Genomic DNA, 18183 nt, shown 5'->3' on the forward strand with positions numbered 1-18183 from the left:
TTATGTCTTGATTGGTAGATAATTTATTGGAAGTGTTTGAAGATGTTTATACATAATATGTATTATTAATGGATCTGGTACAAAAGTACAACGTACAGAATATAGAACGAACAATAGTTGGGTCCTGCACATAGATCCCTAACTGCAAACATTACCAACAACTCTATCAAAGTCAAGAATATTACCCTGGCAATTGCCTGAATTAGCTATTTATTTAAGTAGATGGATTATTCACGAAGAAACATTTTATTATCTTAATTTTGGAGCACAATTAGTCGTACTCGTAAAATGTTTGCTGAACCTAGACTGCTTTGCTTGTTAAATGTTGGATTGATGGTTTCCAATCTTTTGGCACCCGTAACCCATTTCGTAAAAGATAACCAAAGGAACACCCCTTCTCAGCAGTCTCATTTTCCTTTAATTTATGTGACGGGGGGAGGCAAAGAGCATCTTAGTAAGTAAAATTCTTAAAAGGATCCCGATCTAACGATGTGTTAAATGAATATTTATTTCATACTCCTGCCGTTTCTGAAATGATATGTTATCATGACAATGTTTGTCATATAAACTCACCTGTGCTTCGAACTTGAAAAATCAGTAGCATATGCTAGCCTACATATATGAGACTATAGTTAAGGTGCCTACCTATCTTATATTTTGTGATGGGATCTTTTATCTTCCTCTGTTTTGGTGTGAATCCCAGCCCAAAAGTTATATAGATAATTTTAATGATTAATTACTTATTAAGATCTAGACACCTCATTTTTCAAGCGATATCTCAAAGTTTAAACAAGAGAATATCATATATGGGCAACAAGATTTTTGTAGAAAATTAGCTTTTATAAGAGTATGTCAAAAAGCGTGGGAAAAACAAAATTTAAAGACGATCCAAATACGCTCCGGCACTTGAGGCAAATAAGATATCCTTTGTTCGGTGAAGTGATCAAAAAATAAGTTCAATCATCAATATATGATTCAATCCGTACAGTAGTTTTAGAGGTTATATGTAGCAGACAAACCGATATAATTCCACCAATATACACACATATGGATTGACAATAGAAATTTATTACGTGACGTCTTTATTGTCGATATCCGCCATTTTAGGGCATTAAACAATCAAATTTTATAACCATGAAAACATTTTTTTCATTCATACTAAGGAAAAAGTGAACTATTTTGATATATTTTCTAATTATCCTACTTTTCACGTCCCTAATCGTTAAAAAAATGTGCAAAGAAAAAGTAAACAAAAGCCATGTATATGAATTATGTTCAGGATTCACGTAACCTGGATCAAAAAATATATAATATAAATACGCATCGTAGATGATTATGGTTATGTATTTTTGTTTTAAAATAGCTTTTATAATTTTTTAAAGCATAATTATTATTCAGATACTATGAATTATGGTTTTAATTAATAGTGTAGGCTTCTAGTTAACTATACAGAAAAATACATAACCTTATCCAAAACGTTGACTTCTATTAAATTACATTAGATGAATCTTTGTCAAAAGACGTGATAATAATGAACTGTGCAATAGAAGTTTAGGGCATATATACTCAATTTTAGTAGAATCAGGACCTGAGATGCGAAAAAACATTCTTGATTGAAATACATTATTCTTCTTTCCCTTATATAGTCCTGGAATATCCCAGTATAGTCTCTTTACTTCGATCCTCTCTCTTCCTTAATTTCTTTGTGGAAAGTATATTAATTGTATCACGTGACTTCAGAAAGATTTTTTGATGCTGATGAAATAAAAAGGAAGAAATTTGATCAAAGTCAATTAGGTTTTGCCATTAGATTGTTAAGGACACAAAATAAACTTCAATTCCGAACACATGAGATTAAGTGTCTGAGCCTTCCTCCACTCCAGATATTAATAGAACTTACTGCATGGTATACAATTAAACAAATACAGTGCCATGAAGAATTTTTTTTATATTCATCCTTAAAATTTATTTGAAACTAATTTAATTATAAATTATTCGAAATAGCAAACAGATAAAATACTATTATTTTATGTCATAGAGTAGCTATGCATTTGTAATTCCATTTTACTCTAGCTATTTTAGCTGGGATAGAATAAAACCGTGTAGAACGGAATTACAAATATATAGCTACGTTTTAAAATAAACAGACATAGTAGACTTAGTTAAAGCCTACTATTTATAATGATTAAATAAATTTTAATTTAGTTATTATATTATCCAAATGTAATATAATTAAAAAATGATCAAGGCTAAATATTAATTATAGTGGGAGAAATTATATTTTTATAAATGTTCGAACCGGTCAATATCTCGCTTCATAACCAAAATTCTCATTATGGAATAAACAAATAAATAATAGAAAATGTCGAGGAATTTCTTTTTGACGTGACAAGAGAAGAATAAAAACATGCCGACTTACGAATTAAATCTGGTTTTACGGAAGATGGCCCGTCCAGAGACTGTTTCAGCATTACAAAGAGCAGCTTCTCTTATTTTGAATGAAGGTTACATTCGTAAAATGGAGTCTTTAGGGGAGCGCAAATTTCCACAAATGACAGAATTAAAAGGTTAATATAAATATTATATAAATAACACTAATATGATCCATTTTTTTCTGTTAATTTTATTTCAGGAGAACGCCTTTCTGAAGGTACTTACTTTTTGATGAAGGTAGATCTTCCTGTGAACAGACTCGAAACCATTTTATCTGAATTAACCCTCGATGGAGATTTCATTAGAAAAAAGTTTGTAGGAGTGAAGGAGAAAAAAAGTCCAGTTTGTACCTTGGAAGAAGAGCTTTTACCACCATCCTATAGGCCATCAGTTCAAGAAATGATCAATTCTGGACGACAGCGTCCAAAATTCTCTAAAGAATTTAAATCTCATACAGGCTTAGGATATTATCCTTTTCATAGATAAATCACTTCAGTTATTCACAATTAATTTTGAACTCTTGTATCTAGCAAAACGCTGATAATTGTGACATTATTTACTCAGAGGAACTCAAAGTCATATTTATAATGTTATGTAGGAAGCTTTACATGAAATGAATAAAACAATATTTAGTAACTCAACTTTATTAAAAAGTTCGACTTGATATATTTGGCGTCTCTTGTATTTATATAATCGCTGAACTAGGCGCCTAGTTGATTTATAGGCTTAATGTTAATTTATAAATATGAAATTAGTTGTAACTCATTAGTTATAACTAAAAGTATTCAGAAGTAAATATTTATGAGTAGCCTTTCAATATCTTAGTGGCTTCTTCATTTCGAAACTAATTGATGAACATGAATAGTTTATTTTTCACAGAATGCCAAATCTAGAATAATATACAATCTTTCAAAAGTTTTTAAAGAATTTTTCTCTAAATTGATTTTTTCTTCTCCATTTTTCCATAGTATAAAATCGAGGAGCACGCCACAAAAAAAAATTATTATTTTTATCTGTCAAAAACAAAATAACAATGGAGACGTTATGAACATGTGTATCAACATAATAAATTTGATAATGGAATTCGAAATGAGAAAATAATGGTTTATATTTTATCAGAGTAGTATGATACAATAAGTAAAAAACAACTGAACATTAAAAACATTTAAAAAATATATATTTGATGGGCATAAATTATTTTTTTAATGCGAACGCCAATGTTGATGTAACTAGAATATCACATTATAATAATATATATAAAACATAAGTTTTATATCCTGGATGAATTATGAAAATAGAAAATATGACTTAGAAAATATTGCAAATGAAACTTTATGTGAAACAACAATAAACTAAACAAGATATTATTAATAGTGATAACTCCGCATGAGATCTGTAAGTGGGGATTTTTGATTTCTATTTTTCAGCCACATCTTTGACTTATATAATTGTTCTTCAATCGTCCAAGGTCCAAGCTCCCCTTGCATCAAATTACTTCTATCCCTAACTACTGATGTTTTGGTTATTGTTGGTCCACCAATACCTTATAAAATGAGATAAGAGCTACAGATTTTGATAAATATATATAGTTAATTATACCTAAATGTCGCTGTGCTGTTAACATTCTAATTGGATTTTGAATGGGATAGGAAGGCTGTGACAATGGAACTAAACACCTTTCTAAAGAAAATACTCTTTGTTGAAGGTTTTGTAAAGAACGATTCAAGTCTATGTGGTATGAGGATTCGTAAACTGCTGAGTCCAAGTCACTACTCTGATCTAGATTAGGAGTCGATCTATAAAGAGCACCTTAAAAATAGGAATTGAAACTGCTGTTCAGGATATTGATTTTACGCAATTCTTACTTTTTCTTTTATGCAGATGATGTTTTTTACGAATATTTACGTTGTAGTCCGCATCCAAATCTTCATCTGTAGATGAATTCCCTGGATCTACGTAGTCTTCTTCATGATCAGCAAATCCGTGGGGCCGATGCTTGCTAAAACTTCCATGGTTTTGCTGAATCTCTTCAGTATTAATCTTTGAACGGAGACCTTCAATTTCTAATTCAAGATCTTGAACTTGTCTGGCAAAGTCTGCTTTTAATTTTCCTTTCATTTCGTCTATTTTCTGGACTAATTTGTGTTTTGGTTTATTATGGACCATCTTATTTCCTGATTGATTTTCACCTAACCAATTGGAAACTTTAGTAGGAGGGGGGTATTGGTTCAGGTATTCGTTCAAATATTTGATTCTTCAATTGTGAAATGTCGGATTCGTATTGTCTTTTCATTTCTTTCTCCATATTTTTCTTTTCCAATTCAAACTCTTCCTTAAGTGTAGAACGATACGCAGCAATCTCTGTTTGTAAGTTAGTTTGAAATTCTTCTTTCAAATTTTTCGTTTTTAGATCTCTTTGTTTATCAAGCTTTTCACCTTCTCTAATTAGTTCCTGTTGGAAAGAATCGAGCATTTTGGTTTTTTGGCTTTGCAATTCTAACTCTAATTGTTCTCTTATACTTTTAAGCTCTTTTTCAAAGGATTTATGCAATTCACTTTCATTGTGGGATCTTTCCTTCTCAAGGCTTACTTTCAAATCGGTAAGATTTTTTGCAAATTCTTTCTTCAGTGTATTTTCTACTTCAAATTTTTCTTTTTCGATTGTCATTCGTAGATTATCTCTCATTTTTTTCATAAGTCTCATATTCGGCTTTTTTGATTTCTATAGCATGAGATGTTCTTTTTCTTGCTTTAGGCTTTGGATTGCTGGAAGACGTTGAAGAAGATGCAGAACTTTTCTCATCTTGAACGTTGCATCTAGATTCAGCTATTTTTGGACTCGACCATTCTTCCTTTTTTAATAACGGATCACCAACTTGATGTAATGCAACTTGAATGTCTCTATTAAAATTAGATTCGGATACTAATTTTCGTTTTTCTTCCAACTCTTTGAGTGTGCCAGAAGGGAACTTAATTGATTTCAATACATCATTCCCTGTTAAAATGGATTTGCTACTTTCTTCATCCTCTTTTTGAGGTTCAATATCATCCTTTTCTAAAGAAAATGAAACATCACTTCCAAAGTTCTTTATTATGGGTTCAGAATGCTTCGTTTTGACAGCGTATTGCACTTGATCATTTCTACTTTCTTCTATAATAAATTAAATAAATTTAGGAATAAGTAATACAATACTATTCATAATTTTTCTATCTTATTTACAAAAACATACTTGATATTATTTAGAATTAACATTAGTTATTCGATCTTTAAAATTTCAAAATTAAAGAAGTAAAGAGTAAGACAAATACCTTGTTTTTCTCGGGAATTTAGAGTACTTGAACTTCCGGAGGATTCCATGTTTTCATTTTCAAAATTGACATCTTCATTCTCATTGCTGGATTTCAGATCATTGATGTCGAACAATTTGTGTCTCTCTATATAATATTTTAATTGAAATACAATTGAATTAAACAAAATTACAGAATAGTATATTAGATAATATAAAATTAGGTATATACCCATAAAATCATCTCCACTAACAGCTTCCTCTTCACCAGATTCAGAATTGTCAGTTGTGTTTCTATTTAGTTGTGAAGTAACAACATTCTATAGTAAATAAAATGAAATAAAATTACTCAATCGATTTAGCAAAACTCATAAAATATTTACAGGAGCAAATTCAACATTTTTATCAAGGTTGAACATGATTCGCTTTTCATCTTTTGCTATTAATTCTTTTCGCAAATTGGCACTTGAAACAGATCCTTCTTTGATTTTGAGGATTCCTTTTACGTTATTTGTACTATTGCTTCCAGATGAGAGGGTGTCAATACTTCGAATGATTTCTGAGTCAGAGTCCTTTTGATCATCTTTTAAAAGAAAGTCTTATAAATAAAAGCGAATAATCTTTTATACGAATATATAGCAATTGTTTATTATTGACGTATATTAATGAAAATGAGGGCACCCTCAGAAAAAATCGTTAAAATACAGATATCTAAAGATATTTATTACATTTATAATTATTACCTGTGTTATCTTTCCTCAAAATAAGCTTTTCTTCCAAGGCTTTATTTTTTATTAAGGGATTAGACTTTTTTAAAGGAGGAAGCGGATTTGATCCATTCAATGGTTTTAATTTCGAAAGAGCTGGTAGAGGCATCTATTAAAAATCAATATAATGTAATTAAATGATAAAATAAATACTGTTTTTCAATTTTATTTTTTACCAATCTTCCAGACCTCAGGTCCATACTTAAATTTGATCCAGACTCCCTAGCTTGAATAACTTTCTTTTTGTAAATTTCATCAAAAGGATGAGTCCATTGAGTTTCACCAGTCTCAAAATTGAAGTAATAAAAATCTTGAATAGTATCATCCCAACTAAATAAAAATAATTTTTGTTAATCTTTCAAGCATTAACTTATATAATTTTAAAATAATATACATTCTACTGGCTTAAATAAAAGCATGATGAAGTAGATTCATTCTTTCAAAAACATCAATATGACTTTTCGTTTGAGAGATCCTTCTAAGACAATAATCCTCTCATAATAGCATTAAAATACATGTCTTTATGTAAGTTTATGTTACTCCAATACTAATTATTATATCAAATGTAACTAGACATAAAGTACACCATAATTAGCTGTTAAATTCTTGTAATTCAAAATCAATGAATCATTCTGGAAATAAACTTGATTTGAATATTTGTGGACATCTCAATACTCATGTTCAATTCGATTATACTTTAGAATGGAAGAGTATAATAATTATATTAAATTTAGTGGTTCCTACATAGATTTGATTTGAGATGGGATAAATAATGGCTTATATTAAATCCTTTCGTGTCTTTTTCTAATTCAAATATATATGTATAATTTTGCAAAAATATAATATATGCACTCAATACCTTAGTCAATCTATTTATCTTTTCTTTTTCTTGAAAAGAAAGTCAAGTCCATGATAAATTGATAGGATTACTTGGAAAGCATCAAGAAAAGGTCATTAATCCTTTATTCCCCCTCTATATTTAATAATAATAAAATATATTCATAAGTACTTGTAATACACAGATGGACTTTTGAGTCGAAGACTTAACCATCTTTTCATTACTCTACTTACCATGGTTTCCATTCTGGTGGCAGTTCCTTTTGTAGTCCCTCTTTTGCTATGAACAGTAAATTCTTTTCTTCTTCTACATTAATACCAATCTTGCGTGCGTACTCTCGAATATCTAAAATAGATTTTATACTATTGGTTTTGACATGAAAATAATTATGTACATTTATACAGATTTATCAGAGATAAGCTTCTGAGTTGTAATAATTTTATAAATTAATTATACCTTGATCACTTAAATTATCTTCTTTTTCAAATACCTCTGAACAAATGATGGAATTTGATCTATGTTGCTGTTGACTCTCACTACTATCCTTACTTGATGCTATGGATATGGAATGAGTACTCATAATCATCCAAAGATGGATATTCTATATCTTGATTATTTGAGTCCTTACATCCTTTCCCTCGTATTTCTGTTTCGAGTCCCAATCACTTTGTTTACATATTACTTGTGGTTATGACTTTGTTACTGATGAGTTATGGACTATGGTATGTTATGTTAGTATCACGCACTGTTCCTTACTACTAATAAACAATTGTTCAGTTAACCATAGAGTACTAGAGTAGTATGTAATAAATGAAAAGAAAGACTCGTATTTACGCCGGTGAAAATGATGATTTCCTCACGCTATATACCTGGTGGTAGTGAGTAGAAGGGAATCCCTCTCTTGAACAACTTTTTGAAACATCATATGTGTGAAAGCAGGAAGCTCCCTTTAAATATTTAAATGTCATCTTTACTTGGATGGGTATCCTTGTGTTCAATTTGATGCATTGCTGAAGAAGCTTTCGTTTTTGTTAAAAGTATATAAATATAGGGACTAAATATTATGCTGAATTGTTTGTACATAATATTTATAGTAACTTTTCATGAACTTGACCGTTTTTTCTCTATGTGTCATGCAGGTATACTCTTTCTTTATATGTCATCCTAGAAAGTCTGACGATATATAAAATAAAAATAAATGATTACTCATAAAGGATATACCATTTAATATAGGATGGAGTATTCAAAATCCTTATTGATTTTGATACATCAAATATATCTATATATATATATAACCAGGGGCGTCCGCAGGGAGTGGGCTGGAGGGGCTGTAGCCCCCCACCGAATTAAGGAATTTTTGCTTTTTTACTAGATATTTTTTGGGGCAGGATAAAAAAAACCCGAGAAAATAGGGATAATTTTTTTTTTCATTCGTGCAAATTATGCAGCAGAGAAAATTTTTTTATTGAATTTAATTTTTTGTGAATAATTTTCTGAATTTTTTTTTTTAAATTTAATATGTGAAACTTTTATTTACAATTTTTTTTTTTTCAAAAATTTAATTTTCTGTTAATAACTATGGATTTTTGTAATTTTTTTTTTAATATTTTTCTGTGAAAACATATGGATTTTTTGAAAAAAAAAAAATTAAATCTCCCAGAATATAATTCTGCGGACCCCCGGTTTACTACCAATTGAAAAAAAGGGTTGATTCTATATGGTTTTATTAAACTATTAGCGAAAGTCTCTTCATTAAAAATAAGTTGTCATTTTGGGGTGTATTCAAAAAAAAACATTTTAACCTTGAATCCGATTTAAAAAAATGAAAAAAGGAACAGAAACTTGACATTTCCTAATCAATAAATTGGCTGATATTTATATCAATATTTAAAAATAAATATCATCGAGTAGTCTTTTTCATGAATTGTTAATTAATTATTAATCGGTTAGTAGTAGAGGGGAGTCAACTTCTTTCAAGAGGAGGAAGGGGAATATTGTATCCCATAAGATGATTCATTTCATAGGCTTATCAATGCATCAATCAATTTCTTATTTTTTTTTTTTTTTTTCAAACTGGTCATTCAATTAAAAATATATCAAAGATATAGTTATTTTTTAAGGTGGCTTCCTTAAAAAATTTGATCTGATCATTAATTCAGAAGGGCTGGTTTTAAACCTTGTGCTGGATAGATTAAAAATAAATATATACAATCTCGGCCATAAGTTTTAAACCTCTTCACTTTTACAGTACAATGTGGGTGGACGAAGACCATCATTCTATTGCAATTTCAGATTGCTCCAATTGTACTGAGTTTTAGAGGTTTCCTCGCTCTATCTAACGGCTCCACCTTAGACTAGCTCCTGGAATCCTCTCAGTGGTTTGTTGGCCCACAACTAACTACTTCTTCTTCTGACACATCCTGGATCGTAACGAAGTGGAAATCGCTTCTCTTGCCTAGTATTATGCAAATGCTTGAATAAATATTATATTAGTGATAGTTATTATATCAGTTTAAAAGAATCTTGCCAGTTTTTCCACGAAGACCCTTTTCCTTTTTTTCTCCAGCCATTTTTTACTTGACATTTTTTTTGTTGACATTTTTTCCTGACAACGTCTTGCTATATTTCCTCGCTTTTACAAAAAACCATCTCTACATATTATATAAAATAATGAATATCTAGGTGAATAGAAATACAATGTTATACCATAACGCGTGTACGACCGATGTTTGACTTGCAACAGGCTTTTAATATTGATCGTGTTTCGTCAAAGTCAGTTTTTCTTGCCCAGTTATTGGCACAATAAATTAAATTGCAAATTGTAGTAATCGTGACGTCATAGGCTATGAGTGGTTGTGTGTTTTGTCAAAATCTGGCTGTGTTGCTCAGCAGTCAGTACAATACATCAGATTAAAAATCATAGCAAGCCCGATTACATGATGGTCTAACCTTGTATTTCTATTAACCTTGATGAATCTAACTTTAGATGTGGATTGATCGTGTGTAACTAAAGCTCAGCACGTCATATATATATAAAAAATAAGAGAGTACAATATTTGGTGTAGTAAATCGTAAGCATTTTTTTTTAGCGTGCCAGTTTTATTGTTGTTGGTAACATTAATAATGTTTTTTTCTTTGTTTCTCAAGCTGATATCAATAATATTTCACCCTTGAGGGGAAAACATCCAAGTATTGAGTAGTTACGTGTGATTTTGCTTATAAAAGAGAGAGGTCGGAGAACATCACTGAAGATTTCTTCTATACTTATAAAGCAAAGTTTCTTTGTTTGCTGACACATGATAACTCAGAGCAGTGCGAGTACTAACAGATATTAGATAGTAATTTTCAGGATACGAAATCAAAATCAAAAAATTGCCCCATTTTTGTAAAATCAGGACATTAAAATTATTTAGCTTGCTTATTTATTGAAAAAAAAAGCTGAATTTTATAGGTTAATTTTATTTTGGATTTGTCCTAAGCATATTTTAAGGATATATGTACTTATGAGTTAAGATTCGGTGTTATTGAGAGACTTGAAGGACTATCAGCATTGTAATTAAGCGTAATGAAACATTGCTTTTTTAATATGCACTCCACTTTTCTTTTATAATTTAAGGTGCTGAGCTATAGCTATAGATGATCGTTGTTAAAAATAAGTTAACCACAGATAAACAAACGTTGGTTTATGATCGAGATATTGACAATATTTTATCTTTAAGCTTTTGATTTCGAAAAAATTGTTTCCTGCAAAGTAGAAAAGGTGCTAACTAAAATATTACATATGGTGCCATATTGGTTAGGACAGGTCTTGTCTACAACAGAAAATAACGGTACACATGTAATGTAAGTAAAGTACGGGGTTGTATCTTGGTTCGGTACATTTTTACCCTCGGTACGGTACATATATATATTCGATATAATAAAATTTATAATAAGAAATAATTTATATATTTGTTAATTAAAAATAGAGATATTACCTTACAAAATCATAAAATTAATCCCCGTTGACAAAACCCAGTGGTATGGTGGAGGATAATTTAAATAAATTTGCCAATGTTTCCAAGTTAGCTTCACGATACCTTGCAACTACAGTACCTCTGTATCGAGTGAAATAGTTATTTTGACAGCTGGCAGTATTGTCACTGCTAATTTGGTCTTGATTATTACCAAAAATGTAGGAAAGCTCATCTTTTTGCAGAAAAATTTAAAAATTCATGAATAATGGTATCATATATCCCGCGTATATTTCATATCAATCATTGTTTTTTTAGAGAAGTTAAGTACATTTTAGAATAATTTATTTTTACTGAAAAAAAAAAAAAAAATTATTAAAGAATAAAATATTTTTTTTTTTGAAAAAACTTCTATTAAAAAAATATTTTACTATTAATCCGTACATAACCTCATATCGTATCGAACCGTGAGTTCAGCGTTCCGTCACAGCCCTAATATTCATATTTGAAAAAAAAAAAATGGAAATTTAATATTTGGAATTTTGTTTTCAAAAAAAATAATTTTTAGTGAATAGCTTTGGATTTTTGAATTTTTTTTTTGAAAAAATGGATCATTTTAAATGTAATTTTTGTCACCTTCGACCTTTTATATGGCCTTAAAAAGGGTATTTCATAAACTTAAAATGTTATATAACTATTGTTTGTACCCTAAATCTGTTTGAATTAAAAATTGATGAAACAAAAAAAAATATCTTTCTGTTTTGCAATACTTTGAGTATAAGAAAGATACCCCGAGAATAAAAAATAATTTTCTATCTTCAGAAAAAAAATTACGAAATGTTGCCCTCAAAAAACATTTTTTTCCCAGAGTGCTTAAAAGAACCTTTTTCTTCCAAAAAGTTGGGTTAAATTAAACTTGATTTTTACCCCCCTTCCAATCCCTTACTCATAAAGTGACGGAAATCTTGTGATTTTAAATCAATTTATGTGTAATATTCGGTCTCATAAAGGGTTATTTTTAGAATTTATTTCTTAACCAAAACCATTGGTTGTAGTAATATTTAAAAAAACACACAAACAAATGAAGCTATTTAAACTAAGCTACAATTTGAATAATTAACCAATCCATACCGTTTAATTTGAAGATGTACAATACTCTATCGTCATTATTCCTCTAAAATTTATTAAAGAGAAAAAATTAAACCTCTCCTATTCCTTATAAAGCATCTTTAATCTTCTAATTGTCCTGCATAAATTAGTTAGTCGTTAAGATGGAGCCTAGTTCCATTGTTTCGTTTTTTTGTGATTGAGTAACAAATCTAAAATTTTATTTATAAGTTTCTCTATAATAATTGATTTAACATACCAAATTTTAGTCTAATCGAATGAAATAAAAAATCGAGTGTAAATTTTTTATAGTTGTTATATTGTTTCCATAATCCCAGAGCCCTCAAGAAAGATGACAAGAATTTATAAGCCTCAATTAAACAAAATAACGCAACAATTTATTTTAATATACAAAACCTCAATTATATCTTTCCTCGATATAATTTTTGTTTGTTGATTCATTTTGTATATACAACTGAAAAACCATTATATAAATCAGGACTAAAAAAAGTTCTTATCTGATGAAGAATATATAGAGTTCAGGATCGACTTCAAAGTAATTATTGCCAATTTTTTTTACTATATACGAAGTAGGATTTAAGTTGATTTCCTTTTTAACTATCTCAGAGCTGCTCATAACTATTCTAATGAAACGTCATGACATCTAAGCTACTCTTCTTTAAATTGCCAGAATTACCCCGTTAGTTTTCGGTTTATTTTTTTAGCATATCGGTTGGATAGCATAACTTTCATCTCTGAGTATGAACATTGTTTGATAAAATTATCCGACTCTTAAAAATTATCTCTCGATCTTAAATTAATCCATTTCTTAACTTCTCTTAAATTATATTTATTTCTTGAATAATAATTTCATTATTATGCTCAGACAAATTACAAGTTTATCTGTATTACTTTTCATATTAATTTAGCATATTTTATTTCACATTAGTCTAAAAATAGTTTCTATTTCGTATGTACTGATAAAAATATACAAGTAAAGTACAATCATCTGTTAGGTAGGATGAGTTTTGGTAATGATCCTTTTGTTGCATTGATGATAGCATATATTTTATCATATATAAGCAATGCAAAATTCTTCATCACAACATTGAAAAATTTAATAAAGTTTTAGGAGTATAAGTAGAGAAACAGTGACGAAATTCGCAAATTTTTGATAATATTTCACAAGATATAGTCAATTACTGTAAACTATCATAAAAACATCAACTAATAATCTAATAATAAAGTGCTTTTAGCATATTCCTACATTTAGTGTAAACATATTTGTCGTCGTAATAATAATTCCTGATCATTGGTACAGGATTGACCTTATCTTACTTCCAAATAAGTTTCTTTTATTTATGATCATTAAGTATTACATTTCTAGTTGTCGTTATTATTATATCTTTTGGGAAGAGGCAGTTGAGTGCTTACCTTAATTATTTTACTTGATTCATGGTCATATAATAGATATAAGATATATATATCTTGAAAATTGTGCAGACATAGCAAGTTTTTGAATAATTATTGTGATATATATACTATAATATAAAATACTATTCCTTGCTGATGTTGAAGATCATCTAGAGCAGGGATTCTCAACCTTTTTTTTTAGTGATGAACACTTGTAAAATATTGTTTTAAATTCTCAAGTACCCCATGGAGTGCCTCCAAATACCCCAAGGGGTACGCGTGCCCCCATTTGAGAACCACTGCTCTAGAGAAACTTATATATCGGGGAGAATTTTCCACAATATTCTCAATTCAGATATCATATTTATCTATCCTTTTTTTCAACTTGCTATAGATGGACTTGAAAGAAGTGAATTGTGTCAAATAAGAAAACGATTTATGTTTAAGTAGTATCCCGTTATTGTAAATAATAGGACCGTTTTATAAGTTTGATTTTGTTACCTGAGATTGTGCCATATCAAAGCAATGGGAAGGGGCCAAGAGGAATATATTCTACTTTTAGATTGTTTGAAGAGATGAGACATTTGCTCAATTATTAATGAGAGCTTGGAAGATTGGTCCTGGTCCATTACTGCAGAGTTGAAAAAATTACAAAGATGCTAATTTAAAGGGACTGATTTTATCACTGAATCAGTCGATAAATCCTGTAATAAAGGAAAATCATTCGAAGTAAGGTAAGCAATGCTCCCCAATACTATAATATTGCTTGTGAATCTTTGAAATGTCTCTTTTTTTTTCAAACAATGAAATTATAGCATAGTTCAGATACTTCTCCTTCAAATTCAAAATTATGCAATTTCTTCCCTTGTAATTTTAGTAATCAATGTTAATTATAGATTTAAAATTTTATAAATGTTCATATAGTTGAAGGATAATGCCATCCCATGAAAATGCCCGAATCTGGTGAGCTACCTTTCATCACCTTCTCCAAGACCAACAGAGGCATCAACTGGTCCCAAAAGATTGCAGTATACAATGTTTATGGAAGAGACCCTTCTGTCCACAAAATATAACTATGCAATATCTCTTTGGAATCATTGAGATATGAAATCTGAATGAAATTCAGACTTCTCCTTCAGGATCTTCTCTAACAACATCGAATTAAATAAGAGCTCAATATCACACTACATAAATTAAGACATTAAAATTCACCCTGTTACTAAAGCTATCAATATTGCAGCTTTTCTGAGCTCCACGGACTAGTAGACAGAGAAATACATATTTGACAACATTTGTGAAAAGCTTCTTAATTTCTTCAACTCAGTAGAAATGGACCAGGTTCCATTTTTATCCTCTCATTCATAATGGAGCGAATGTATCATCTCTAAAGGTGATCTTATTCGTTGCTTTGATATGGCACAATATTAGTTCACAAAATTAAACATCTAAAACAATTCTATGATTTACGATATCAGGAATGACCTGTAATTACCAAGAAATAGTTTGCATTGTACATAAATCAATTTAAGATATCTGCCTCGAAAACAACTAAATGAAATTAGGTAGTGCAAAAAAAAATAAGCAAACTAAAAGTGAAATCTTCTGGCCTTATCAATCTGTTATGTTCATACTAACAATAAGAATTAAGTGGATGTACTCAGTTATAACTATTTAACAAATATCCTGGGAAACTACTTTAACTTAAATTGTTCCTTGTTTGACAAAATTCACCCCATTTAAGTTCATCTATAAGTTCAGCCGAAAAAATGAAAATATCGAAAATCTTATCCTTTACAGTAGTTCAATATGTCATCCAAATTATAAGTCATTTCAAACCATTATGGAAAATCTACTAACTCCAAAACTTTCTTTCCAGGATCTTCAACAACAGCAATAAATAATATTTGATATTGCCGGATATTTATCACAATCATTGTTAATACTCCTACGGAAAGTTATACAGAATGGAGAGTCAAACTTCTAAAACGGTTCTATGATTTACGATAACAGGAATGATTTCTAGTTACCAAGAAATAGTTTGCTTGGTACATACTTCAATTGGCATCTGCCTCTAAAATAGCAAAAATGATTATAGCATATGAAAAAAAATATATTAACAATAGGAATTTATTGAATGTACTCAGTTGTACTTCTGAGAAAACTTTGTATTTAACAAAAATCCGAAGGATACTACTTTCGCATAAATCTTTTCATAATATAGCACAATTTACATCTTCAAGTCCATTTATGTAAAGCCGAAAAAAGGATAATATCTGATATCTTATCCCTGAAAGTACATCAATATGAAATCCAAATTGAGACATTTATGGGGAAATTTCTATACTTTATCACTTCCTTTAGAGGATTTTCAACGCCAGCAAGGAGTAGTATTTTATACTGAAGGATATACGAGGGTCGTTTAAAAAGTCTGTACAAATTCCGAGAGATAACACAACTGGCGCGTATAGAGGTTATTTTTAGCATATCTTTAAAAAAAAACAAACAATTTTCACCTAATTGGTCTATTTTTTCTGTTTGACATTCGTTTGAATCGAGGAATCAGCCAGAAAGATTATGGCGGCTGTATTTTGGATTCAAAAGGAATCATCATCATCGACTATCTACAAAAGGGTGAACCTATTATAGATGAACATTATTCATCCTTATTGGACCTTTTAAAACCGAGCTTCAAGGAAAACGGCGACAATTGGCCCACAAAAAAGTAATTTTCCTTCACAACAATGCACCAGCTCACATCTCAGCAGTTGTGGTTGCAAAATTAATGGAAATAGGGTTCCAACTCAAGATGCCCACAGCACTAGCAATCTCACGCACCTATAAATTTTCTATAAGCTTTTTGTTTTGAGTTGACTGTATTATGATATTTTTTGTTAATTATATTTTAAAATATCCTGTGAAATATTCTCAACAACTTGTTAATCTGGTCTTGGTCACTGTTTCTCTCCTTATTTATAAAATTGTCGTTAAAATCCATCACCATATCATGGATTTCATCAATTATTTATCAAATAGTAACCTGAACACAGCATACAGAACGTACAGTGTCAATTGTCCCCCTATGGCCTCTCAAAAATTTGTAAACCACTTATAACCTGTTCTAATCGAGGATATAGAGTCCCCATAATGTTTATCAACCTTCTTTTTAGTCTCCTGAGGCCTTTTGTCTTTCATAAAGTAATGTTTAATCAACATACAAAAAAAAATTCCCCATTTTTTGGAAATCACTCCACTTCATCGACTCATACGAATACCAAACAGAAAGAAATAGACCGATCTGGTTGAAAGTTGGTGTGGGTTCTTCCAAGAGATGATACTAACTAAATATAGCCTCGATAGGCGCAAGTAGTGCCATCTCTTGGACTTTCCATGGACTTTTCCAACGACCCTTGTATATTGCAAAGATTATACAAAAACATGCACATCTCTATCTATCTATTTCTATCTCAAATTATATGATTTTAAATTAAGTCACTTAATAATATCTCAAATAAAGATATATAGTGATAAATCTTTTTTTTTTTTTTTTGTAAATTTTAGTATTCTTTGGTCTAAAAAATAAGCTCCTCCAAATAAATCCTACCTCAAATGAATGCCACTAATAGGGCACTAGCCAAGAATATAACTTCGCTCAAATGAGCAGAAAAAAGTGATATAAAAACTATGGGAACACTATTGTTGACTAAGTTAAATAGGGTTGAACATATTAATGCATTTGAATTACAAGGAAATTCAAAAATGTGTACGAGTAAGACGTCACAAAACTATCAACTTGATTGAAAACTGTCTAATTAAAAGTCTATTAATACACATTAGATATATTTACCTTTAATAATTACTGTATTTTAATAGTCTGTCTTATGTTTTAAAATTATTTCTAGATAATGAATTATAGTAAAGTATAATTAGAATAATTTGTACTTTGAATCTTTAAATAAATCCAAATAAATATTTATACATTTTTATAACCTAATTAAATCGGAGAATTACATATAACTGACATTCAAAAGAAAGACGTTCTTTCAAACTTTTACTCGATACATATTTGAATTATCGAAAGGTAATACCAAAGATTAATAGAAATACAAGCCATCGTAATCGGGGTTGGCAAAATTTTCAAAATTTTCAAAAAAAGGAAGAGACAAAGAATAATCTTAAGTCTTGTTTTATGTTAAAAAAATCTATATTATACAATAGCTTTCAAACACAACCAACTAGAAGTTTCTGAGATACATAAGGGACGTTTGAAAAGTCCCTGCAAAGTCCAAAACTGACTATGCACAGACTTTTCATATGGTCATCATATTTCACCTTTTCAAATTTGGATTACCAATTAATTTAAATAAATTTACACTTTCATTTTAAAT

The 18183-nt window shown here is 29.7% G+C and overlaps 2 protein-coding genes across 2 annotated transcripts; one reads left to right on the plus strand and one right to left on the minus strand.

Moving 5' to 3' along the window:
* Positions 1 to 2336: 2336 nt before the first annotated feature.
* mRpS6 (mitochondrial ribosomal protein S6) lies at positions 2337 to 3074 on the plus strand. The gene is made up of 2 exons (XM_040712709.2): positions 2337 to 2567; positions 2633 to 3074. Exons 1-2 carry the CDS (start codon positions 2408 to 2410, stop codon positions 2917 to 2919), a joined length of 447 nt encoding a protein of 148 aa, XP_040568643.1. The 5' UTR covers positions 2337 to 2407; the 3' UTR covers positions 2920 to 3074.
* Positions 3075 to 3523: 449 nt separating this feature from the next.
* Cep164 (centrosomal protein 164) lies at positions 3524 to 8126 on the minus strand. Its single transcript, XM_040712707.2, has 10 exons — positions 7782 to 8126; positions 7559 to 7670; positions 6664 to 6817; positions 6464 to 6596; positions 6104 to 6303; positions 5953 to 6040; positions 5743 to 5868; positions 4299 to 5584; positions 4033 to 4242; positions 3524 to 3976 (listed from the first exon to the last, which is right to left on the minus strand). Exons 1-8 carry the CDS (start codon positions 7909 to 7911, stop codon positions 5109 to 5111), a joined length of 1419 nt encoding a protein of 472 aa, XP_040568641.1. The 5' UTR covers positions 7912 to 8126; the 3' UTR covers positions 3524 to 3976; positions 4033 to 4242; positions 4299 to 5108.
* Between the last annotated feature and the right edge of the window lie 10057 nt (positions 8127 to 18183).

This window comes from Lepeophtheirus salmonis, chromosome 5 (genome assembly GCF_016086655.4).
Source record: "Lepeophtheirus salmonis chromosome 5, UVic_Lsal_1.4, whole genome shotgun sequence".
In the NCBI taxonomy this organism is placed as follows: Eukaryota; Metazoa; Arthropoda; class Copepoda; order Siphonostomatoida; family Caligidae; genus Lepeophtheirus; species Lepeophtheirus salmonis.

Coding starts and splice junctions, on each gene's coding strand:
- Cep164 (XM_040712707.2), bottom strand. CDS start 7,911: ATGATTATGAGTACTCATTCCATATCCATAGCATCAAGTAAGGATAGT. Junction 6,304..6,463: donor TTTGAGGAAAGATAACACAG/GTAATAATTATA, acceptor TTCTTTTAAAAG/ATGATCAAAAGGACTCTGAC. Junction 5,869..5,952: donor TAGTGGAGATGATTTTATGG/GTATATACCTAA, acceptor AATATTATATAG/AGAGACACAAATTGTTCGAC.
- mRpS6 (XM_040712709.2), top strand. CDS start 2,408: ATGCCGACTTACGAATTAAATCTGGTTTTACGGAAGATGGCCCGTCCA. Junction 2,568..2,632: donor ACAAATGACAGAATTAAAAG/GTTAATATAAAT, acceptor ATTTTATTTCAG/GAGAACGCCTTTCTGAAGGT.